Source organism: Atractosteus spatula, chromosome 13, assembly GCF_055471065.1.
Source record: "Atractosteus spatula isolate fAtrSpa1 chromosome 13, fAtrSpa1.hap1, whole genome shotgun sequence".
NCBI lineage: Eukaryota > Metazoa > Chordata > Actinopteri > Semionotiformes > Lepisosteidae > Atractosteus > Atractosteus spatula.
The window spans coordinates 31188174-31214760 of record NC_142718.1 but is presented as its reverse complement, the minus strand read 5'-3'; the positions used below and the strand labels follow the sequence as shown (position 1 = coordinate 31214760).

Sequence of the window (26587 nt, the reverse complement as noted above, 5' to 3'; positions counted from 1 at the left end):
CTAGTGCTTTAGCTGAGTTGCATTCTTTTTCTTCATCCTCTAAATAAAGAAGATAGTAGTTTGAAGCTTTGAGCTGTTTCACCAGAAAATAAAAACCAGAAAATGTACTTTTTAGTTCATGCTGTTATTTCTTTGGATTTTATATCATCAGTAAGTAAAGTGAACAAAGTTGTTTATCTTCAGATAGAACCCCTCTTCTCTTATAAGTGCAGGTAAATGTACAGCTAACGGACAGAAAAATGGAAACACTTGGGTAAATGATGGACAAAAAGTGTAATGAAAACAAAGGCTTCTACACAGGTAAGGCGCACGCATTTTTTAAGCAAATAATATCCCAGCATGCTATGGGTCATGTATAAAAATGCTGGACAGGCCTGGTTGCTTATGATTATAATTAGTATGACTGCAAGAGAGGACCCCAGTGACCTTGAAAGCCAGACGATTGTTGGGGTGTATTTGGCAGGAGCTTAAGTAACCAAGACGGCTCCACTTGCTGTTGATTTTATGAGCAGTGGTGTTTAAGGAGATGTCACCATGGAAATCTGAGTGGGCAGAAGTGCATACTACAAGACTGTGCTATCTATGTATTAATGTGAGGTGAGAGGCGAAGCAGACACGCAACTGCAGATCAGCCGACTGCAAATTTCATTTTGCAGCCAGTGCACAATGGTCCACCAAGAACTGTGGTCAGGTTGCAGTGAAAAAAAACGCTCATCACACCTGACAATGGAGTTTTGCCACTCCAGTCATGCAAAGAGCACAGGCAATGGATTGGCAATGAAGTATGGTATGTTCAGGTGAATCATCCTTGTCATGTTCTTGACACAAAGGACGAGTGCATCTGTGGTGCTTACCTATCAAACTCTGAGTGCTTGGTGCCAACAGTAAAGGGTTCTGTTATGTCATGAGGCATAGTTTCATGTCATGGTTTGAGTGCATTCAGACTCATTCTTGGTGGTGAGGGATCATCTCTTGCAGCTGGTCTCTCTTGCTAGGAAGGGTGTTTTCCAGGATTTCATGCCGGTACCTCCATCCACGGAGTATGTGTGTTCCCACAATGGATTATCATGACATCGCTATCCTTATGTCATGGTCTTCTCTGTCAACAGTTTTTTTTTCCCCAGTCATGGGATATTCAGGCACAATACCCAAGACTACATTTTCCAACACCATCAACCAGGTGAGAATTGATTGACCCATGGAAAAATGGTGCTGCATCCTACAGAATTCTAAATATTGGTAGCTTCAATATTGTGGAGCATAAAGCTTGTACTGGCTGGCTTGTACATTGGCATTTTTATCCACCTGTATAATTCACAGAGATAAGTGTACATTTTCCATCTGTAAAATATTTTTTGAACATTTCCTTTAAATACAGGGCCTTTGGGTTATGCTTTTGCTGTTATAACTGCAGTAGTTTTCAGCGTGCCAGCTTCGCTTAACTAGCTATAGAGATGTGAAGTGTCCTGTCCTCTTCATGTTGCGGTGCGTTAAAATGTTATCACCTTAACCCTGACAAACATTTTCTTTCCCTCTTTTTAACAAGACCTTCAAAACAAGCCTGGGATTTCCCATGGGTGTTTGCTTTGCCTGCGAGACAACAAACCAGTGCTGTTTCCATGACATTGTTCTAGTGAATGTGAATTTATGTGACGTGACATGAACGAGGAGGAAAAAAGTCATTTTGACTTTTTGCACGTATTACAACCAGTATGGTCCTGCAGTGCTAATACTGCAGATGTTGATTGTAAAAGAAAATAAATTACAGACACCATCCAGGAATCTGCTCAATAATATATATATATATATTTGAAGTAAGTCTCAATAATGTGGAGACTCATGCTTTCAAGTTTTTGTTATTCATACATTTATTTTCCCAGGGCTCTGGGGGATGGTAGGATAGGTGGGGATCCCGGTATCATGACACTAGGAATTTGTGACTGTAATATTGGTGGTGGGTAGGATTAAGACTGCACCGAAGGAAAATGATGAGGAAGAAGTGCTTTAATTTAACTGCTGCTGCTGTCATTCTTATTTTCAAGTCCAGTATAATGAACTTACAGGTGTTGACTATTGATAAGTGGGCAGCATGCTAAGCTTATTGCTTTTCTTACAAGTGTGATTGATCACCTGGTGTAAGTCAGTTCATCTCAACGTATTATCAGTTAAAGATGGAGATCTGAACTCCTTATAGGACAATATACACTCCACTTTGTGACAGTTACAGTAATTATTATATTGTAAGATTTTATTGATTTAGTTTTATTCTGGTTAATATTTTCTTAATTCATTAATTCATTTTTTCCACTAAGATTAAAATATTGTATGCCAGCTATTTGTTTTAAAACTCTGTTTTTATACTAATTGAAATGGCACAAAGGAAAGTTACCGCTAAATTATTCAACTATAACAACCATCCTTCTATTTTATTTATTAAGCATTACATTCGGACTGTTTCTGTGCTCTGCAACCCTTTTCAAAATGTAAGTTGTATTGTGTACTGCTTAAAATGCTAACATAAATAAAACTTTGTTTTATACTGATATGTTTCTTGAATTTCAAATGGGGGGAAAAATACAATTCATCGAGTGGTTATTTCCCTATTGCTTTGCTGTAACAACAGCATTTGTTGATTAATTAAGCTTTCCTTCAGTGGGGAAAAATCTTTCGTGGGCTTCCCTTAGAGTGTGTGTATGTGGATGCTGGTTTGTACCCTTAGGCTAAGAAGTCTGAATTTCCAAAATGGGAAAAAATGCAATTGACTTCTTTAAAACTCATTAAGTGCTTCCTTCTAACCACCCCCACCCTCTTGCCCTCCCCCCTACCAAAATTTTCACAATTTTTCTAGGGAATATCTTGTTGCTGCATTACCTCTATGTGTCATACCTTATAATTACAGTCATTTGAAGGCAGGGTTGTGCAAAAGCTTCAGCTTGCCAGATGATTTGTCACATAAACGTGAATTTCCGTGCCTGTATAGATTATACCCCACTTTAGAGGCATTTATAAGGGTATTTCCATTTATCCTGAAAATAATATCTGTAGTTTGAAGGCAGATGGGTTGTGTAGGTAGAGGAGAGCTTTTCAGTAAATTTCCTTCTGGAAGCTCCTGCACTGCAGTGGTGAGGAAACAGTGGGAAAGTGGAGATGAACATGGATATTGCCTGCAGGATCTCTGCCTGCATGTAGGCAGCCTGTTCCAGTTTCTTGTTGTAATAAAAATCTTCATTAGCCTAAAGTGGTACTAAAGTACCAATTTAAAGGGTAAATTTTACAACTTGAGCTGCCTGCTAAAAAATCTCTTTATTTTCCTCTGTAAGCCATTGTATTTCAGTACATTTTTTAAAGCTGCTTATAAAATTATGTCTATGATAGTTTGGGTAAAGCAAAAAAGAATTAGCCAGGCCTGTGTAGGAGCAAGATTGTGTTCCAGATGGGAGTGGGAATGGTATGGTGAGGCTGTGTATGGGCTAGCTACAGGAGATGACTTCTGCTTAAGGGAGAGTCTGAACATTTCTGTAGGTATTTGTCATCCATGACTCTGCTTCCTCTTTCTCACTTTTTCAGGCCCATCCTTGTGTGTACAATGAGTTATAATGGGCTTGAGGTTTACATATTAAAGCATTTTTATCATAGGGTACAAGGTACGTTTACAGCAGAGCTGACCTGATAATCATTCAGGTAGCAGGAAATCCCCCAGTCTGTCAGTTTAGCAGGAAAAGAGCAACACTCTTTAAGATGCAGGACTACGCTCCCCTGACACATTTGTCTTCAGTTTATGTGCAGGATAATCGGGTATAAAGGTATGTTATTATAATCTTTCTGTTTTACACACTAGAAGCTTTAAGCAGCAGATCAAATTCCGCTGGTTTTTAAATTCAAATGAGCATTTTTTCTGAACCACATTTCTCTTCTTCAAAACATAAAAATGTTAGCTCTGGCTGGAAACATTCCTGAGCCCTAGGGTGTGTCAAACTGAAAGTAAAACATTTTTGGCCGTCAGGCGAAACTCAAACATTGGTAGAAAAATCCCAGAACAGCTTTGTTTTCCAGTGTGAAGTAACACATCTTGCTCAGTGGACCGTTTTAAACCTTTTTTTTTCTCTGCTTTGTTTCAAATGACTTGTCTACTGGCAAACAAGTGTAATGTCTAGCCTGTTGAAGTTCATTAAAAACTTCCGATTTGCTACACTCTATCTCCTACCCATGTGTTTTTGTGTTTAAAAGATTGCTCTTTCTCTAACTGCTCTGTATTCACAGCCCTGTCTAATTTAATCTTCGCTTCAGCCTGCCTTAAAAAGGCCTGTGTCTGTTTGGATAATGTGAATACACTTTATGCTTTGGTGGGTCAGATTTTCTTATGCTTTCCAGTTATTTCATTTTCTGAAATACTTTATGGACTGGTTCGGTGAAGTTTGAAAAGATGTGGTGGACACAAGTATTGCCTTTATATCACAAAGTCAATCCGTTGTTTGAAAGAAGCAATTAAAGTTCAGGCTTTGGGCTCTCGGCAAACATTATTGAAGCTGCTGGGAGCGGTGGTATGCTTTCCTCCTAAATAGCTTTTCTTTACTACCTTTGTTTTTGCCTCAGTGGCCACTACTGTATAAGCGTTTAATTTAGCAGTCTATTGAGGTGTGAGAAAACGGCGATCTTCCTGTGCTTCTCATCTTCTCTGGGTTTTTTTCATAAGAAACGTGATGCATTGCATACAATATATATTAAAGCTTAATTAGAGGGCCTTTTAAACATTTTTCACTGTGCTTGCAGTGGCTGTAATTTTTCTGTTTAAAAATTCTGTGTGTAAAATAAACTTTCCTTTGTGACATTGTGAAAAGTAAAATAAACTCAAATCAGTGCTACTTCAGTATAGTTTCTTCTGCAAGGCTTTTTAGTGGAGTAGAGGAGTTTATTGCCATATGTATATTAGAATTCTTATTGCGCTGATCTCCTGGGACATGCACGTACTGTGCATCACCACACAATGTAGACAGTACATTACAACATAATAAATAATAACAATGGGAACGATAAATATGTAGTAGTGAAAGGGAAAAAAAACGTGGTAGACCATGTAGAAAGTGCCTAGTGCAGACGTGCATTGAGTCCGAGTCATTGCAGTTAGCTGTTCAGAATGCGAATTGCAGTAGGGTAGAAAGAAGTAGGTTTGCAGGTTTTGCAGAAGCAGATTTGGTTTCTGTCAATAGGCAGGACCCATTTCTTTTAATCTGTCAAGCACCTGGACACCAGAAGTGAATTCTTCCACAATAATGGCTTTACCAGTGGACTCTCTGTGTGTTGGGGTGAGGAGCAGTGGAGGGACTAGCATGAGAACAGAAGTCTGTTAAATTGAGCCACTACTCTTCCAGGCTCCTTGTTCCTTCTGCTAAATCTTGTGCATCTAGAAGTCAATGGAAATATCTGATGTTTACTTTTTTTTCTTGGATACATTTCGCCAAGTTAATTGAAATGTCAGTCAGTCAGTCTGCGTGGAGCACCTGACTGTTTCATTACTTGCGATCAGACCTCGTCCTCCTGAGATGTTGACTACAGAACCCCTCTCTATGAGAATGATGAATTCCAGGTACCTGACCAGGTTCCTATGGGGTTACTATATAACAACAAAAACCTACAACAGTTTGGTCTGTATCTTGTTAATTCTCCAAGATAAGATTTTTATTGTTTTAAAAATCTTCTAAGTTACAGTAGTGAATATGCCCTGAGTTACAGTAGTGGTTGTCAGATGAATTGCACATAAAACTATATCTGATCTCTCTCCAGTTCACGATTATTTTGTTGTTGCACTAGACGCAAAATAAAGGCTATAGATTATCTTATTTTTCTCCTAACTGAAGTCAGACATGATAGTGCTATCAAGATTTATCTTGTTAGACATTCTTTTAACCTAAGCCCAAATTAAATTAGAAGGTGAACTCTGCCTCCACATTGTTGTGATAAACTCAGAATTTTGAGTGTTTCTGCCTGGAATTAGCCATCCAAGCCTTGTTTGCAATTTATGAATGGCACATGGGCTAAATGTCTGATTTAGTTAGTTATTTGCCTGTCTTCAGGAAAGCTATTGTATTGTACACACTGGAAACTTTGCCCTGATACTGTTAGTGCATCTGTAAAGTGCTACTGCCAGATTTTTATACCCAAGGCAGGTCAGCTTTTTTTCTTGTCTTAAGCTTCATTAACTTGTAGTTTTATGTCCCTCTTGCATCAGCGCCGACTAAATATTAATGAATGAATGCCATTCTTTTCTGTAACACTTTTATCTGATAAATGGTTTATCTAACTCCGTTACAGATTTCCTTTCAAAACAATTAATCTTTTCACTAGTATGCCGTTTTTTTCATAATAACACTTAATGCCTTGTACTTTTGTCCTTTTGAGTGGCTTCAGTAGCTACAGAATAATGTTTTTAATGTTGATAGTAGGAAATAGGGATTAAATCCCTCCTGTTAACCTTGTTAATGGGGAATTCGCTGTAGAAGTTTGTCATGTCAGGACATGTACTGTAGACCACTTGACGTAAGCAAGTAATTCTATTCCACTTGCAGAAGGATTCAGTGTGTTTAACCCTCGCCTTGCTTTCTAATGCTGTGTGTTCAGCGCTGATAATTCAGGGAAGCTTGTGTTTTATGGATAACAAATCGCTCATTAAAGCAATGTGTCAAGTGTGGGGAGTGAGGCAAAATTATCCTGTATACCTCTGTGCTGTAGAGATTCATGATATTTGTCAGCTGTGGTCAACAAGATCTTGCAAGGGAGTGCGTGGCTCAGTTCATTTCGGTGATGCATGTTATATTGAAAGAAAATAGTAAATGGTTCTTAAACACTGTGTCCCATTGTAGATGTGGGGCTGTAATGGATGGGGCTTATTGCAAGTGAAGCCAGAGAGAAGCTGAGGGATGAAGTCATCTGACCTCATGATGAGAGGCAGGGTGGACCAACTGCAGGCGGGTTAAAACACAGCTGTTTCTTGGCAAAACCAGAGGAGGTGGGGGGATATTAAATGACTTGTAAAGAGGATTTGGATTTGAATTCTGTAATGTGCCAAGACAGCTTGGTTAGCTGCAAATGGACTGCCAGAGTTGGAGTAGCACAGCAGTGTTTTTTTTTTAGAACTGGCTAAAAGCAAGAAAAAAAATTAAATCCCATTTATTATTTGATCCCTACAAAATACAGAATACTGTGCATTCAACTCAACCTGCTGTTTAAAATATATGGCTTTAAAAACACAAAAGGCTTCCACGTTGTCTTTTGATGTTCTACAATTGGATCGCTGGACATGTCTCGTATAGCAGGCCACTTTCTCTTCATTTCCATTTGTGTCTTCTGGCTTGTGTTTAACTGCCAATTCCAAAGATATCCTAAAGATTGACTTTGTCAAAGCCCCTGAGGATTATGGATCCGCCCATTTCCAGACTTGCGTACAAGTTCTGTCAAGCAAGCCTTCACATAACCCGATTTTTACGCAAGTCGGAAGTAATCCTTTCTTAGTCATTGCATGACTGTGTGCAGTATTACCATTCATGACATTTATAAATAAGATTAGATTGATTAAATATCAAATATAGTATACATTAAAAATGCGCAGTAAATAATGAATCAGTGGAGATGGAGAGAGTGAGATTAATACACAGAGCTTGCCACATATTGGTGAAAACAAAGTGTCGTTTGAGCATAAAATGGAGCCCAGGTTGGATGTCGGTGCTGACCACATTATGCTTATTCTGCATTATTCATCCATGGAAGGAACTCACAGCTTGTGCATTGCATTATGCAGTTATAGTACAACATCCCTTGGTTTAAATTTCACACTGTTAAACAATTTTTTATTACTTCACTTCACTGTCTAGGAAATGAAAATGTCAACATGAATGCTTCTAAGTCTTTTTCATTGGTGAAGTTCAAGCTCACAGTTTCCCACCGTGTATTTATAGTTTTTGGTCTCTGTAAAACTCTGCAGTTTGTTACCTGTTATTTGCCAGGTGTGGACCCTGCCTCAAATCGCCTAAAACTTTAAATTTTTATTTTTTGTGTTTTTTTACTAGTCAAAAGAAGGTTAAAAGGCTTTCACATTCTTCTTTTGTACCACTAATATGTCCTTAAGTATTACCTAGTAGACACTACTTACTGCCTACACACAACACTGATTGTATTTGACATCTTTTAATTGCATCACAGGTGCTTAATGGTTCTAAGTTTGTCTGGAGACGCAAGACTTCAGAGCACTCGGCCTTCTTGCAAAACCAGGACAGTTAATTTGTTTTTAAGAAAGAAGCAAAACTTGAAGAACTAGCCAGGTTACCTTTGTAACTGCCGTGCTGCTCATTTGAAAACATTTGAAAAGACATCTGCACTATAACATGGACTGAGAATCAAGGGCTAAAGTGAGGTATGAATGATTGTGTACAGTGATAGACTGTTAATCAGCTAGTGAAAATATATTTGGTTGGTAAGTAAAACTGGTTGTAGAAAGAGCAGTGCAGTCCTCTTTCTAGTACACTCTTGGTTTTTTAGAGCCTAAAAGCTTCTCAAAGACTTGAAAGTCCAGGGTTTTCTCTTCCACTGAAGATAATTTTCTATAAAATCACATATATTTAAATAACATAACGGCTTATTTTTGAGGAAGTTGCTTTCAAACAATATGGTACAGAGGTGGACTGTAAGAATTTACAGGTATGATTTCTTTCTCGTAACAAAATATGGCTCTGTAGTTACTGGAGACGGGCAGAGGCGTGATTGTGAAAGAGCAGGCATTATTTATGGAAACAGGACTTTGTTTCATTTTGTTGTAAATGAAAGAAAACTGGTCCTAGGTTTTCATGACAAAGCTGATGCTTAGTAGTATGACATTTTGTTTTGTGACAGCTGTGCGTTGTTCTGTGTTTTCTGGCCAGGGTACAAAAATATCCTAATTGAAAGGGATATGTTCTTAATTATAATTCTTAACACTACTAATTCATTGGAGGTTTAATTTTTCAGGATTATCAATAGGCTTGTGGAAGAAGCATTTCTTTTGTTTATGAATGTGATAATGATAATAATGATAATGTTTCTTTATTAGCCTTATACAATTTCTTGCATTAGGAATTCGTCTTTTCGCATACCCCAGCTTTTCTCCATGAGACACAGACACACAGACAGGTAGAGAAGCTTGGGGTCAGAGCGCAGGGTCAGCCATTGTACAGCGCCCCTGGAGCAGTTGGGGTTAAGGGCCTTGCTCAGGGGCCCAACGGAGTAGGATTCCTCTGCCGGCTGCAGGATTTGAACCGGCAACCTTCCAGGCACAGGCGCAGATCCTTAGCCACAGAGCTACCACTCCGCCCCAAATGTTACTCAATGTTACATGGTAATAACAAGTGAAAAGGTTGCTAAAGTACACCAAGATTGGAGTCTAAGTGCATGATTTTCATTTTAAATAGCTTTTTAAATAGCTATCTGTCAAGTCACAAGATTCCTAAAAGTTGCATTCCCTTTGAGTAGCGGAGTGTGTACTGCAACTAATAACTAGTCTGACAGGAAAAAGTAGAAGACTAACAATTGTAACACCCTAATGGGTTTTCTGTACTAATGCTCTTCAGGTTGAAGTATTTTGTAAGTTGTTGTACCCTAGTCGTTTTTACTTCCTCAAATCTTTTGATTTCTTCCCACTCATTTTTTGTTAGTAAAACATTACCTTACAAAAACTGTAGTTTCTATAAGACATGTTATCTGAAAACGTAAAGCTTTGTTTTTTTTATTTTCTAACTACCACCCTCCCTTCAAACTGTAATTAGCTGACAGTTTTTTTTGTGAGATCCTAATGTAGTGAGAAGTATTAATTGCCCTCTGAGTTTAGAAACTGAAAACTATATGAAAATATGAAAATAAAAATACATCTGAGCTAAAGTATGAGACCACGGGACCGAGATGCGAATTAATGGGGCTCTTGAATCAGCGATCAGCATCACCTGTAAACTCTGCTTGAGGGATTGATTAGGCAAAACACTCAGAGGCTGTGATGCGAAGTGAAGAGCAGCTTGTCTCATTTCATAATTAGCAGGGTTTACTGGGGAACAGAATTGGTTGATGGTGAGTTTAAATGGATGTCACACAACTGAGAATAAATGCCAAAATTGAAGAGTCCTATGTATATTACAGTATACACAATTGAGTGTGTTTCAAGTTTCCTGGCTAAAGGCAATGTTGCATACTGGTACTGCTTTGTGGGGGCACCTATTCTATTGCAGATCTGACGTCTTGCAAATCTATAGCTTGTGTGCAATTTTGAAACCTCTGATGATACTGGGTCACTTTAAGTGTTGAATGTATTGCAAATCCGCATAACATTTCTGATCCCACAGAGAGTTTGATTGGGCTGACTTGTCCCTCTGTACGACTGTTGGCTTCCATTATTCTTTACTGCTGATATACAGAGAACATTGTTTTACAGGATTAAGAAATGCACTAGCCGGATGTTAAAATATTCTGCGAATAAAAGTTCACTTAGGATAAAGAAGTGAAAGCTGCGTTGAATTTCAAATATAAATTTGCTTTTGCTTTTACTCAGTCTTCCTGCCTTTTCCTTTATGGACTAACAGATTTTAATGTGTTTTGTATGAAAATAACAGTCAAACACCAATAAAAAAAGGATATAGTAGTTCAGGTGGGTAGCTGCGTCAGCATGCGTAGGCTGCAAAGGAACAAGTAATAGGTTTATTCCATGCTGAAAAAAAGAAGAAAGAGAACACAACGTTTCGGCCGTGGAGCCTTCTTCAGGTGTGAGCGTGTGACCCTCACACCTGAAGAAGGCTCCACGGCCGAAACGTTGTGTTCTCTTTCTTCTTTTTTTCAGCATGGAATAAACCTATTACTTGTTCCAAAAAAGGATATAGTTTGGCAAGCATGACAGGTTTATGGTTGTTGGAAGAAAGGATATGAAACGAGTGTCAGGATGATGAAACTATGAAGACTAAAATGTGGGTAGCCCAATGGAAGACCTGCTGGGGGTGGAGGGACAGGGAATTGGACAGCATTGTAATGGGCTGCAGATTCAGATGGGTCAGCAGGAGACAATTTGCCCCCTGATCACCAGTTAAAAATGGAAAGCCTAGACTCTAACATTTTCCTGCACCTAGTTTATGCAAAGCAGGCTTCTACTGCAAAAGAAGAAATCTGTCTTATTGTAGATGTATTCAGGGAGTTGCACTTTTCAAAAGTGATACTGAGACAAAACATTTTTTTTGCCTGCCAGAATAAAGCTCTCTGGATTTTCTAGTATGCTGTATACTGTATTTACATATTGGTGAGTGGTTTGCTTTGATCCACCATCACCACCCAGCTATCTGAAGATTCAAAAGGTTTCCATTTATCCATCTTTTTATCATTTATGATATTCAGATATTACTTTCTGCTGAATAGTAAGAACACATACTATAAGAGTGCATAGCCTGAGATCTTGGAAGAAACATATCATTGTACATTACCACAGTTGGCTAGTTTTGAGCATGCCATGTCTAATGCATAAATATTTACAAATGTTTTTCACATGGAAGTTATCAGCAGCTGTTAATGTACTGCACTTTGGGGATTAGATATGAGATGGTCTATTCTACTGAATGCGTCTGTGCACACAACATTGCTTAAAACGGTTGGAGCCCAGAAGCCATATTTAAATGAAATTAGCTTACCAAGTCAACAAATCCAAAGCCACAAATTTTCTGTTTCAGTTAGCAGTTGCCCCCCATGTCCTTTTGATAGACTTGTGTGTTTGGAGGTGTCCTGTGTTTGTGTGTGTGTGAGGGAGTCCTGCAGTTAACAGATTGTGGCTGGTTGTGTTTACAGGAGGCATGCCAGCTCCTGAGCAGACCTCAGTGACAGAGGAGGGGCTGATGCTCAGATCTTCCAACGCAGGCATGGAGTCCGAGAGCACAGCCACCAACATTCTTGCTTCAGTCAAAGAGCAGGTATGTCAAGCTACTATCCAAATACAGTCTTAATTCACCAGTCTTGATGCTGACCCCAAACGTGTACAGTATGGGTCTGGAAAGAAATATTTTTTTCTAAGTTTTAGAATGCTTTTTTTTATATACCCACCCAACAATGAAATAGCCAGTTGTGTGCTTACCAGATCTCGCCACACAGCTATGAACACCACAACTGCACACGGGGAGATTGAGGAAGTGTATTGAGCCAGCCAACTTAGAGCCACTTGTTTATTAACATGGTAGAAACGCCTCCATACTGGAAGTGCGGTGTTGATTGGAGGAGAGGCCTGTCTCTCATCGATACCACAGTATGCCTGCAAGCACCGGGGAGATTGCAGGGGTCACCACCTCACAGAGAGAGTTCTGGTTAACTACTACAACTACCCCCGGCAGTGCTCAGCTGTTGGCTATTGATGTAACCTTTGATTACAGAGCTCAACCTGTGCTTGGGCGATTGGCTTTCTTTTTAAGCCACTCAGGAGGCCCCAGGCAAGAAACATTTCTGATGTTGGTTTGGTTTTTATATCAGTGGCTGGGCCTGTGTTAAATTAAAACCTCAACCAACCTGCCAATCCCAAAATAAAAAAGCTCAGTGGGGAATTTTTTGTTTGGCAAATGCTTATTGATTCTGCCCAGACGAAACCCACCATTTATTACTGTATTTCTCATTTTCTATTAGCAGGTGGGGTCTGTTTCAATTTAATCTGGCCAAGGTTTTTTTTAAACCTGGATGTTTGTGTTTTTATTTGACTGATTTTGTGTATTTTGATTTGTCCCTGGGAAATAGTGAGCTAGCACTTTTTATGGTAGTGGTCTACACTCAGTTTTTAGACACTCTAGCATACTGTACTATTGCACAGAAAACTACTGTCATAAGCTGTTTCTTAAAAGGGATTGTACTGCATTTGTTTGTTGTGGGGTGTGCACTATCCAAGAACTATCAAATTAAAACCTTGAAATTGTTAATTTTTAGTAGAAAAAGTGTGAGAGTGTCATGTCCTTAGTTCGGCAGCAACTCCCTTCCTGTATGGCTGTTTGCCATGACTTGGAATGCCCCAACATCTATTGTTTACTCACGTCAACAGGAAGTGTGTTCCACTGGAGAACACCTGTTGATGTAACTTCCCTTTATGGAATTATATGCCACAAGTTTTCACCAGGCTTTGTGTTTAGCTGTGGAGGGCTCCACAGTTAAATCTCCTAAATGAAGAAGCAGCGTAATGCATGATAGTGAATTGTTGTTTTTGAGACTGTAAATGAGTTTTGGTTTATGGATAAATTCTTGAATTTGGAAAGACTGGAGGAAACGGGGTGCAACATGAAGGTCGCCTGCTTTTCTGTAGGAGTGTTTTTTTCCAGAAGCTTTCCTGCAATTGTAAAAAGACACGCATTCGAAGGATCTTGCGAGTCTAAATATACTAGCCTGAGGGACATGGATTTATAATGTGCGCTGAGGTGGTGAGTACTTTTGAAGTGAGTTAATCATTTTTAAAAGTGCACGAGGACCATGAATATTATTCATATGAACATTATTCAGTTCTGACTCTTGAAAATTCCAAACTGAACATTATCTCATGTTGGGTATTAACATAACGTCTTTCACAATATATATTTTCTGGTCCATTTAACTTGATTTTTGTATATATACTAACCATCTTACAAATTTTTTATTTTTAGTAAGTACAAAGACTAGTAGTACAAGTAATACATTTAAAAAGGCAGCTTGTGTTATGCCTGAAAATATTATACTTTATTGACAACTATCTATATATTGCTGCTTAGTTCAGGGCATAGTTGCAGATCTTTTGTGCTACATGTTGATAAAGCACATTAATAAGACAGAAGTGAAAGTGAGGTGTTCTAACTTTTATGCTAGCCTGCTGAATTTGTTTCCTCTCCTGTCCCATGACAAGATTCAGAATAATTTGGTATTTTACTCTGCTTCTTACCTTATTTTCCTATTACATTTCTTTTGTTGACCAGAACATTTTCTAGTTTTTTTGTGTAACATTATTCTAAAATTGAAATTTACCCTCTACTGAAATAAAAAAAAATCTGAAAGCTTGCAATAGGGAAAATGCCAGTTAGGGTCAAAGTGCTGATTTTATATTTTTTCTTAGTATATGGTATTTTGCTATGTGCATGCATCAATAGAGTCTTCTTTCTTGTTTCAACAATAATAAAAAATCATTACTTTCATGGCAAACAGCTGGACTGCAGCAGGGTTTTTATCCTACAATTCTAATAGCACTGTCCCTGATCATGATCATTTAGTAAAGCTAGATAGAGCTATAAAATAATTATACTGCATATTTAAGATCATTAAGAAAATGTTTTAGAAAAGAGGTGTTAAACCATTGTTTTGCAGTATAAAACTCTGAACAAATGTAAAAGCTGCAGTTTTCTAAACTCAGTTTGCAGCTAAGGAACTTCCACCTTCTTCTATAAAATTGCTTTTAACAAAGAAAATGTTGGTAATCGGAGGGGAGTATTATTACTGTAAAACCGCATTTATTGCTGTTCAGTATTGCCAGTCTTCTAGTAAGTGGCTGGTTTTTAGTTGGGTCACACCTCTAGTGTTCTTAAATCCTTTGTTCTCCCTAACTCAAAGGGGGACTGCTCCGCGAAAGAGCAGGTTTCAGCACTTTTTCTTTTGTCACAGTTTAGAGTGGCTCACACAAGCAGCTGTGTGTTGCGTGTAATTTCGTAAAGGCAGCTGGCAGGATGTCTCAGCTACTGTAGGTGGACCTGGCTAGGTGAAGAATTTTAAGTGATCCCTCCCTCACAACTGTGAGAAATGGTTCCCCGAAGAGTTCTGCTTTGATTAAATTCTACCATATAACTTCTTGTCAAGCCTACAGGAAAAAGAAATGTGTACTTCTATTGCACTTCTTTAAACTTTGTTCTTAACCTACTGAAGTTTAAATTTTATGCTGGTTTGAAATATATGTACCTATTTTTTAAGTCCTTGGAAAAGTAGCTGTTGTAGTTACAAACCCAACATCGAAGCCTTTGTGTTTATGTGCATGACAGTTAAATAAAACCAAATGCATGAGGCTAATTGATGGCTTGGTTAGCAGAGCTATGAGCTTTGCTCTTTGACTTCAGTTAACAGTCATGTCCTTCTTTCAGCTGAAAACGTGCTTTTCCAGTTCTGTCATGTCTGTTAAAAGCATATTAAGGAAGAATAGAACATCCTTCTAGTGGTTTCTTAAGGTCAGACATCTGTGGCCTGTTTTATCAATCATTTGTGCACCTTGTTTCTTGTCGTTTCCCTGTGTCCACCCAGTCCTGATTCAGAATAAGCAGAAACTGTTGTCAAGGAGCCTTCAGAAACAAGGTCCCTCAAAGCTGTAATTAGAAGTTCTTGCCTATAATTGGTGCCCATGAAGGCCCTGAAAATAAAAAGCCCTGTTGTTCCAAGATTCATATCTTGTCAGTAGCTGCTGTAGCTGCTCAGGATGTTTTACAGAAAATGTTTGTGTCCTAAGTATATGAAAGTATAAATTTGTAACGGAAAAGGAAGAGATCCTTTGTTATATTTTGAGTTACAATTTTTTTGTTACAAAAGCCAAAAATGTGTGTGTGTACTGTATATTTGGGAGGGTGGAGAGTAGGGGGTACATGTATGTGTACATATTCATCTATTATATTTGATGTTTAAAGAATTAAGGTTCAGTCATAGTTGATTAAACACACCATGATGCTAGCAAATTAAAATTAATATGCACTGTAAATTAACTGAGCTCCTGAGCAAATATTGTAGCCAGCAGGAGTGGAAAAGCCGTACTTCATGTGTTTAACCCTTCAGCTGGCCATTACAAGGCAGGTGTGACACTGGGGTTTTATCACAATAGTACTGCCAGACTTTGCACAAAAAAAGAAGAATGAATACACTATATAAGCTGACTGGCAGCCTCAAAGAACCTCAATTTTATCTCATGTGGTTTTGGTCACCAGAGCCCTGCAAAGAACTTGAAAAACATACAAACAGGAGGACTGCCTGTGTGGAATAGACAAATGTAAGAATGCATTTGGTCTCTCAATTTCCACCTCTTATACCATAACCTTTATTCCCCCTAAGAAGGGGTATATTCGGATTTACAGGATCAGTTGCACATAGGGAGAGTCCAATGTCATATTTTCATTTGTAACCCCTCTAGCTCTTTTAATTACTAGTAACTAATTGATCCAAGAATCTCATCCAGCCATTTTTTGGAAAAAGTGTGGGTATTGGCTTCAATAGCATGGCTAAATAGATTCTTCCAGGCTTTCTTAACCCTTTGTGCACTAAGACTTTCTTGATACAATACAATGGAATTGAGTGCACATAGATTTCACTGTTGATTCTAAAGAAATCCTTTTGATTGACTGTCAAAGATTTTAGTTCTTTTATTGTGTTAAATTAGAATATCTGTCCACAATGTTCAAAATGGAGTATTTCCTCAGTTTTCTTATAACATATCTTGTTTTAAATTTTATGATTTTTGCTATAATATATCCCTGTGTTAGCCTTTTTTGTTTCATCACGTTGTATAGCAATGGCAAATGATGTCAGGGCTAAAACCTAAATCCTTTTAATCTTTTTCAAGCTCAGACTTTAAAATCTGTAGTTTCTGTAACCCGCACTTCTCTGCATTAAATATAATCAGCCAGTTCTTTGATTTCTGTCAAAATTGTTCTGAAATTTTTTGCCTTATTATTTAATATGCAACTTTCTCTTTTCCTTGCCTAAGGCATGTTGTCAGTTTCCTGTGTAATATCTAATACATCAGCCATTTCCCTTGCACCCTTTACTGTACTTTTGGTGTTGTAATTCTGAAAATATTGTTCTTAACTGAATTTTGTTCTTTATAAATTATTTTTTTAAAGTGTTTTTTCCTCCATGTACAGTATCTTTTTCAATTGATTTTAGCCTTCGAGGCTGCTATTTTCAAGATTTTGATTTTTTTACTCTTGATATTAAGCTGTTCTGTGCTTCAAGGACAATGTTTTGAAAATGTTGCAATCCATTCTGTAATGATTTATCCTATCCCATTTTAGTTCTCCTGAACTCATCTCATTCCTCTTCTGCAATTATAAACCTTTGCTTTAGACTGGATATGTACAATTTCAGAGTATACTTAAAAAAAAAATTCCATATTAGGTTCAGTTTCCTAATCATTTTCTTATGGCCTTTGTCACTCTTGTTTTCATTGAAAACGTTAGTAAGTTTTGTAAGAAGGCAATTGCTAACCATATCAGCAGCTAAACCAAAGAGGTAGACATCTTTGTTTTGTTTTTTCCAGTCCATACAAAAAGAAATCTCCCACAATGTCCACTTTTTTAATACATTCATCTCTGATTTAATTCTATTAGACAGCAATTGATAAACGAATCTGGTGGTCTGTAGCATTTGAATACCTGACTCTTACAAATGATAAGCTTCTTAATGATATTGCCAGTTCTACTTTGCCAAATCTCGATGCTGTTCTCACAGTTAATATAAGGTGCTATTACTGCTTCAGTTTTCAGTTGTGCAATTGTAAAATAAAACCCATGTGAGTGAATATTTAAAAATGTTTTTGTATTGAAATTCAGCAGCTGCTACAGTAGGACGGCAACATTATTATAATATTTTTTTTCCATTTTCAGTTAGCTTTCCATCATTTTTGGAATCATTTGGGTAGAGATTATAATCTGTGTAAAGCAATTCATAGAAACGTTTCATTCGTTTCCTTACCTCCAGCTATTATTTAATCAGACTTTGATTTTGAAGTCAATGAGTATTTTTTTTGGTAAAAAAGTGTTTAGTCAGCAAATACGCTGAGTTGCTCATTTCTCTTCAGCATCTTTTTTTGAAAATTCCTCACAGCAGAGTTTCTTTTATTTACCTTATTAAAGTCCATTACGCCACAGGAATTTCACTTTTGCATTAACTAACCTTTTACTGTGTGGGCATTAGAGCATGCCCCCCCCCCCCCCCCCCTTCGAGTAAAGAAGGTTGTCCTGGAGGTTAATTTAACATGTAGCTGGTACATGCTCTAGATCCCTCTTTTCAAGGTTTACTTTGTGAGAAAAAAATAAAAATCCTCCATTGAACACATAAGCAGTTACCTTCAGAATTCTTTTCAAAGATCTGTTTGGTTCCCTGTACTTCCGTGGTCTGCTGTGTTATAGTAGATCAGCAGTTCTTTCCACTGTTTGAATATTTCTTGCTTATCTTGAAAAATAACTCCTGAAAAACCCTTGCCCGTTAATTGAAAGCATTCTGCTTCGGTTTAGGAATATACAGTAATTCTTTTTCAAGCCTTCAGAAACGCAGAAGCATGGTACGAGGCAGCGATGGGGTTAAACTCATTCCGCCTGCTTCTGCTGCAGTATTTTAGGTGAAATTCACACAGGACTTCAGTTATCACCCTCTGCCCATATTTGCACATTTTCTTCTGTTTTTCTTATGATATAAGGGGAAGGTGCTGAATGCACGAGCATGACTATCGGTGGTAATAAAATATTGAAAGCAGGTTCAGTTTGGAGAAACGAATGAAAATGTGGTGTTGGTGAGTATGTTACTGCAGAGACAGGCAGAGGAGAAGAGATAATCTCCTCAGAATGTGACGTGACAGGAGAGAAGGGTGAACTCTGGTGCCTGGTGTTCGGCTGATACACAATAATTTGGCGTTGGCATTAAACCTGAAGACATTGCTTTTCCTTAACGATGATAAGAAGAATCGACGTGAGGAATATGTGGGAAGCAGTCATGGAGAAAGTTATGCAGTCAAGGAGAGTACTGGATGGACACCGTGCTAGGATAGTTCTGGGATGATTAGTGCTTCTTGCAAATGGGAAGAATTTTCACTGGAGGTTTTTTTCCAATACAAAACTGGCATTGAGGATTCTCAAGGTAACCAGAAATACTTCTCCTGCTGTTCTATTTTTGTAGGTAGTTAAGGATAATACAGTAGGCCCATTGGTGATAAAAAGACTGTTTTTTTTAAAAACCTTGTTGTAATGAATGGTAAAAGAAAAGAGAACCATCAACTGTGGTATTTAAACAAAAATGTCAATAAAATGTGAAAATAAATTGCAATATGTTCATTATTAGCCTGTTAAATAGTTTTAATATAATTTTTCTTTTTTTTTTCTTTTTGTGATTTAACAGTGTTACCAAAGGTTGAAAAGAGTGTGTTATACAATTATACATTCTTGTGCTGGTCTTCATGAAACATATGTCCAAATGTTTTCATTGTTCTCCTATAGAAGTGTTGGTATTCTTAAGACTCCTTTACTGTTTTTTCACTCGGAGATCTTTGTTAATAGATCAAACAGAAAAAGTCATCGTTGTGGTGTGTACAAGGTATATACTGTACAGTAGTAGTTGCAACCTTTGTAACAGTTTTCTGGTTTGTTGTTTCTGCCAATTGTAGCAATTTCTGCCAGATTTTTACTCAGTTTAATTTCCTATTTCAGATTTTTCTAACTTTTACCTACTTGTACCTTACATATTTGTCCTTTGCACAGCTGAATAAAGGGCTAAAATGTGTGTCACCTTGAATAAGAGTGTCAGGCCAAAAATGAATTCATAGCAATGTATTGTTTCACATAAGGAGTGTGAGTTGGTAGGAGCCTGAAGTTATTTGTTGGGTTGCAACAGCATGTGAGCTGTAAATATGTTTTACATTCCTGCTGAGGGAATAAAGTGGCAGTTAGAGCTGTTGGAATTAAACAGCATATAACATGTCGCTGTTTTTTGTATTTGTACACTCCTCCATATGGATGAAGAAGTTTAAATCTCATTTTAAACGAACCAGGCAGGGTGTGGATTCGGAATTCTTAATCATAAATAGTCTGTGTACTATTAAATGTGTAATAGCCTGTGAAGACCGTGGGTGTCAGTGGTAATACACTTCTTTATTTTCACAGCCTTGGATACACATTTATACACTAAACCAAAGACAAACACACACATCCTTTCCTATTACAGAGGCCGTCGAAGGCACAGCAATCAAGCTGTGAACACGGCATCCATTTGCTTTACTCTCCACAATTAGCTTGTTTCTTAATAATAAAATCCTTTGCTAATGTGTCAGATAGCCCAACAGAAGACTAAACTAAGAATTAAAAAAATCAATTTGTGGTACGTTATATTTTTAAATAATAATAAAAAAAAAGCAGTGCTGCATTGCACAGTGCAAAAATGTTTTTTACTGCTCATCAAATAGTTTTTCCAAATGTCAAAGCTATGGTTCAGTCCTACAGTGTTCTAGGTAACATTTTCATGTATTATCACTTGTCTCCTCCACTCAGTACAGATGTGCCAAGATACCCTCCTAATCACATCACTGAACACAGGAGTGACAGCTCCTTGTTGTACGGTTTTAATGATCCATTGTGAACTGCAGTCCACGTTGAAGTCCTTAAAACCAGGATGGATGCCCTTGATCTATTTTACCTTTTTTTCAGAAATGTACGAGATTTCCCTTCAGCTACACGGCTTTTGTTTTACTTTTTCTTTGCATTCAATGAAGCAGATTGCATGAGTGTGTTTTCTGTAATGACTTGTTTGAATATGCAGGCGCATTGTCTTGTGTAAGTTAAACATATGGCTTAATTAATTTTGCTACCTCATCAAGTTGAAATCATTAGCTGGATCATGCCAAACATGACATGAGGCATATTGTGGTGCAGCATTGGAGTAGTTAAAGGGGGAATTCTGAATATTCCAATACCTGGATTCCCTGCAGCTATTAGTCCCTACTATAATCAGTTTTTTGCTGCTGTAGGAATATAGAATATTTTGTAGGGTCTAGGATTAAGAACATGCTATTTTGAATCAATCACTTAACATCAAGGACGGGAGATTAAGTGATGAGGGATTTTTTTTTTCTTCTAATGCAGTCCAAAGGCAATATGGGGGCATAAGGACATATGGAGAAGAGATTTACCTATTATAGTTACCAAGTGGGAACATCCACTTGAACAATTGTGTTCTGAAAATGAAGAAAACCTCTTGAGAATTTCTGGATTATTTTGTGAGAGTCATTATTTTGTGAAAAGTTTTTTTTTTGTATGTGGTTTCAATAATGCATACAACCCATTTTTTAGTACACCAGGAACCATTCCACAGAACACAATGAAGTATGGGTTATCACTGACTCTGCTGCACATTGCAGAGTTGCTAAGGTTCAGTTGACATTTCTGGGTATTTCCCTTGGGATGGTTTAGACCCATAAAGAGCATCACAAAAGGTTCTGTATATCCCTGTTCTGTACTAGAACTCCACATTTATGTACAGTTAGATCTTTTACAATCTAAATTTACAGACAACCAAATATTTCTTCCTGTTTACATAGCCATTTTCCAAGCCTCACTTGATTATCAGTTCATAATGCAATAAACCTAGAGTATTCAGAATCACTTCCCAGGCTCCACTGTGTTATCGGCCTGACATCTCAGGATTTCTAGATGGGAAAGCTTCTTTGAATTTTATCAGCTTAATCTTACAGCGCTCAGCAGACATCTGAAAGATCGGGTCGGTGACATAGGACTTTGTTTGGTTTTTGTCTGTCATTTGCTTTTCTAATTGAAATATACGGGTAGTAGATAAAAATGAAATGCCTGGATAACTGAGGGACAGTAGGTATATTGAAAGAAAGGGCCTCCATACACCTGTAGCTCGTCTGTTATTTAAGTACATAATAACCCAGAATGCCTAGGGTCATGAATAACAATGCTGACAGGATTGGTTGCCTATAATTATGACTAGCATTGGACTTTGGCACAGTGCGTAAAGGCTGAACTGGCCACACAGTGAAGTCGATTTACTGACAGTAAAGGAACATTTTATTAGCATTTCCAGTTTTTGTCCACTACCTGTAGCTGTCCTTCATTTTTGGCTGGTTAATCCAAATAATACAAAACACTTACTGTCCTGTTTCCACAGCAGTTACAGACAACACTTGTGCCGACAAATTCCAGAGAGTAACCTGGCTTTAGAAGTTTTTCTGTGCTCTGTATTTTTTTTCCCCATCCACAAAGCCTACATTTTGTGGCAATCTGTGATGAAAAATGTGATTTGCGCAAGTGTCTAGTGTATGTCTCGTATTCTGCCAAGGGCTCTGAATGAATCCGGGTTGAGCAGTCGGAGCCGTTCTTCTGTTTCCCTTTAATTTTGGCACAATTAGCCAACATACTGTGCCCACAAACCCCTTCCTGTTTACATTCAGACACTTCATTGATATTCCTCTCATGCTAATGTCTTCAACTGTGATACAAGGACATACGATATTACAGTGTGCCTGCAAACTCCTGGAAACTATTAAGAGTGCTGTCTGTTATATATGCAGATATAACTAAACGCCTCAGCTATAATTTGATTTAAATGAGTGTGTACACATTTAAAATGTAATGGCAGGTCTAAATTTAAGAATCAGTACTGTTCTGTCAAAAAATATATAGTATGAAAAATATTTTTCAATGCTTGCATTTTTCTATCTTGTGATATATATTGTGGATTCTGCAATTTCTAACTACACAAAAAAAAATTCAAGTCAATACAAAAATCAAGAACCAAAATGAGACCAGCAATTCAATTTCTGAGATTTCTGAAACTTTTTGACCCCCAATATAGTTTGGGATATTCTGTGTTGGTGCCTAAAAACACTTGAGAATGCAGAATGTTACTCATTGACAGTAGTGCAGGTTGGGATCAAGCCATAATCCCAGTAGAAAAGCTAGACCCCATTCCTCATTTAAGATTGAGGAAAATGCAAAAGATACTGCATTCCAAATCTCTTGTAGGCACATTAATACATTTCTAACAGTGTGACTTTTACGGTCTGAGCAGAGTGTACCGAAGAATTGAATTTGGTGGCGTAAGTGATGTCACCCCCTTTAATTTGCACGTATGTCTTTGTTACAGCCAAATGTTAAAAACGGTGAAAAGAAAAACAGCACAAGATGAAAGGAAAGTAGGAAATAGAAATGTAAATATCAAAGTAAATGTTGGAATAAATGAACCAATGTCAAAATGAATAATTCAGTGTCAAAATGTGTATGTTTTGAAATGATGTGTAGAGAAAAATCTTACTCAATTTTTAATTTTGGCAAAAAGTCCTGAGTTTTCACTTGAAACTTAAGTTGTATACTGCTTCATTTAAAACAGTTGCTCATTAAGTATTGTAACACTAGTTTCAAGAAGCTGATTAAAAAGGTTTTGATCTATTTCGCCTTTTTGTCTATTTGGAGGATCTGTTTTCATTTTTCATTCCTCTGTTGAGGGGTGGGGTGGGGAGCTGTCTTTGAGTTTAAGTAGCATTTTTAAATGAGGATATTTCTTCTCTCATACCCATAAATTACAGTGCAGCTATCATATCAGTGTACACTGGTGTCTCATAATGTGCTTTAGTTCATCACTCATTGTGACGTATGCAGTAAAAATAAGAAAATGAAGAATAAAGTCTACAGCCGCAATTCTTTTGGGGACCGGGGCAAGTTTTGCTTCTTGAAAGTAGTATATGGAAAGATTCCTGTCATGGGTCATAACAGCACAGTGCCACATTCTTCTAAAAAAATGCTGTTGACAAGACAGAAAATGTGCAGCATCTTCTTCTATCGTTACATTTCTTCTTCAGAGCGATCAGTCATTTTCACTGCAATAAGAAATTTGCTGCCTCAGTGGTTATGATGCAAGCATTGAGGATCTATTTCTGTTTCTCCTTTGGAAGCAGGATGGGATTGGTCTTTTTCGTAATAATTGATTAGAGTATTGACCAGGCTATTTCAAGGTACTGGTGCCAAAGGGATTCTAATCTACTGAACTATTTCAACAGTTTTGGTTTTGAAATATATAAAATTACCCCTTAGTAAGACTGGTTTACACTAGCTCATCAGCTGAAATGTCTAAATGAATAACCTGCTTAACAGTTCAAATTGCAGAGAATGCTTTTCTTAAGGTTTAACCTTGAAAACCAAAAAAATCTGGTATTACTTGCTTATTAATGCTTGTTTTTTCCCCCCCCTCCACTTTAAAAAGCTAGTGATGTCCAAAACCTGAATTATGAACAAAAAGGACAAGAATGATCCAGTATTTCAACAACAATGTTGAAGAATGAATAAATATGCTCAGTTGGTGATACTTATGTTAAATCCAGATTTGGATGCTTCTTGGCTGCAGTTGCATTTAAGCTACATTTCCATAATACATTTTCTAAAGTTACAGGGGAATTGGCTCGTAATACTTTAAAAAATCCAAGCCGTGGGAGAGGAGATTTTGTGTAAAAAATTGTTGTTAATGTATTCTCAAAAGTCAAATCTAAGGGAATAATATGCAAATGACACTGGTAATTCTTATTATTGACTTCCTCTGCTTTTGGCTGTAATTCTGAAAAATAAAACTCTCAGTTAATTACCGATCTAGGCATTTTGTAGTCCTAATCTTTTGATTCTGATGGCTAATTGCTTTTTTTTCTTTTCGCATGATTAAGATATTTTGTATTGTCGTGTCTGTGGAAGTGAGGAAATAACCTACTGTAATACAGTGAAGTAATCCCCAGGATAATTTTAGAATTACATTTGGTGAGTTACATTTAACTTCACTGTTTTGTTGTTGAATTCTGGAGTAAGAAAAAGCATCCTGAAATCTCTCTACCCCTGAGGGACGGCTTATTTATTACTGCAGTTTTTCCCTCTGCTTCATTGATTAAACATTAACAAGAAAATGGCATAGAGTTACTTTAATCCAGTGAAGCCAACTGCAGATTGATGCGTCATGATTTTAGATTTCATTTAGAGAATTAATCAGCATCCTCCTGTCTGATCATTTTGATATACTCAATATTTGGAACAGCCTGTCCCTTCTGATTCTTGTTATATCATTTGCAGTACTGCCAAATGATCTGTGGTCAGGAATGCTTAAACTGGTATTTTGCTACCCAGTCAGTCTGTGATCACTTGGCAATGGGATTGCCCTACCAAATGTTCTTGTTTAAATAAATCCCTCTCTTATCCTAACAGAATGTTTTAAAGGGAAACGGGACCATTCTCAGTTTCTGACCAAGCATCTTAAGAGTGGGCACTATTTGGAGGGCTATGCATCCTATCTATAGAGCTCTCTGTTGCGTAATTCAAGATTAAATGGATAAAGATATGCATTATGTGTCATCTGATTGTTTTTCCCTATAATTGAACAGGATCTGAATCAGCATCATTGTCAGAAAGGGTGGCAGACCTGAGTTTGAAAGGCATTGTGATCATCACAATAACTGAGCTGATCAGATAAAATTCTTGGAGCAGGCAGTCGATTGGCATTGTCTCCCTCTGATGCCGCTATATATGTGCTGCTTCTTTGGGATTTTGGGATGAAATTGGACAATGAGTGCTCAGTGTGAAGTATTTGTTTGTGCAGTAATTGGTGCTGCAATTTTTTTTCCCCCTTCACAACAGAAGTTATCATTTGGCTCTTGATTAAAGCATTTTTCTCTTTATTTGGCGTGCAAGTATATTGAATTTTACAATGTTAAAGATAGATGAAGTATAGATTGAGCCGCTGAAAAAATAAGAGTAAGATGTCTTTTCTTTTACCTTACTCTACTCTTGGTTCATTCTTGTTTTTGACCTGTATTGCTGTATGGGGGGAGAGACTCACTTAACACTTTACATATTATTCAGTGTGTATATAAACTAAAATCTGCTTAAAATAAAGGTTTATGTAGGCTTGCCTGTGTTGTCTTTTATCAATATGAAGGCTAAAAATGTGTTAGAACACATAGAAATCTGTTGATTTGGAATGTGTACTATAAGATCTTAAAAAGACTGATGGTTGAGGACATTATCATCATCGTTATTGCCATCTGCAGTGCTAGCAGATGCAGGAGGAACAGATGGACAAGAATTTTAGCCACAGGATGGGAAACAACCACCACTCTGCTGGTTATAAAGCCCTGTAAAAGTAAGCACTTTGAACTGCATTGCGATGCCTTTGCCTGTTTTATGGTGCACAGGTGCATAAAATAGACTTTGTAAGATCATATGTAAGGCCTGGTCTGTTGTTAGTTAGGAAGAAACAAATACCATTACTTTGTCGACATCAAAATGGGTTTTCTTGGGATTGATTTTTCCTATCAAACCACTTTTGCATAAAGCATCTGCTTTTTGTATTTTGTATTGAACACATCCTTATATGGTTTTTCATCACTGAATTTACAAATTCTAAAATGTTGCTGCACTGATATTAATATTATTTTAATAATTTAAATAATATTAATTTCTGCATTCAGATATTCAAACTAAATTTCCTTAACATAATATAGCTAATATAGATTTTTTATTTCGCCTTTATCCATTTCAGGATCTTTTTTGAAGGTTGCATAAAAATATTTGGTATGTCCCATGTGGCTTCACAAGTAAATTATGGTGGTCATGGTTTCAAGTTTGGATGATGTCACTAGCTGACAGTGACTGGAAGTCCCCAAGCAGTGGTGTATGATTGGATGAGTTTGGGGTGGGAATAGTCAACCAGGGCTCTCTCGGTTCTCGGTGACAGTGCAACTCCTGTGGCCTTCTGTGTACCTAATCTGGTAAGGACTGTGCTGTCTGTAACGTGTTAAATCATGTTAAAGGGTCTCTCAAAT

At 37.4% G+C, this 26587-nt stretch overlaps 1 protein-coding gene across 12 annotated transcripts in view; it reads left to right on the top strand.

Moving 5' to 3' along the window:
- The window catches only part of pkp4 (plakophilin 4), an 87618-nt gene that overhangs the window by 15628 nt on the left and 45403 nt on the right, over positions 1 to 26587 (top strand). For 6 of the 12 annotated variants that reach the window (XM_088930114.1, XM_088930109.1, XM_088930113.1 and 3 more), the window contains exons 1-2: positions 3722 to 3803; positions 11836 to 11957. In XM_088930114.1, the coding sequence (XP_088786240.1) occupies positions 3779 to 3803; positions 11836 to 11957 (147 nt within the window). In that variant the 5' untranslated portion in view covers positions 3722 to 3778. Of the gene's footprint in view, positions 1 to 3721; positions 3804 to 11835; positions 11958 to 13107; positions 13437 to 26587 lie in introns of those variants that run through there. The other 6 variants (XM_088930112.1, XM_088930111.1, XM_088930119.1 and 3 more) reach the window with 2 other exon arrangements.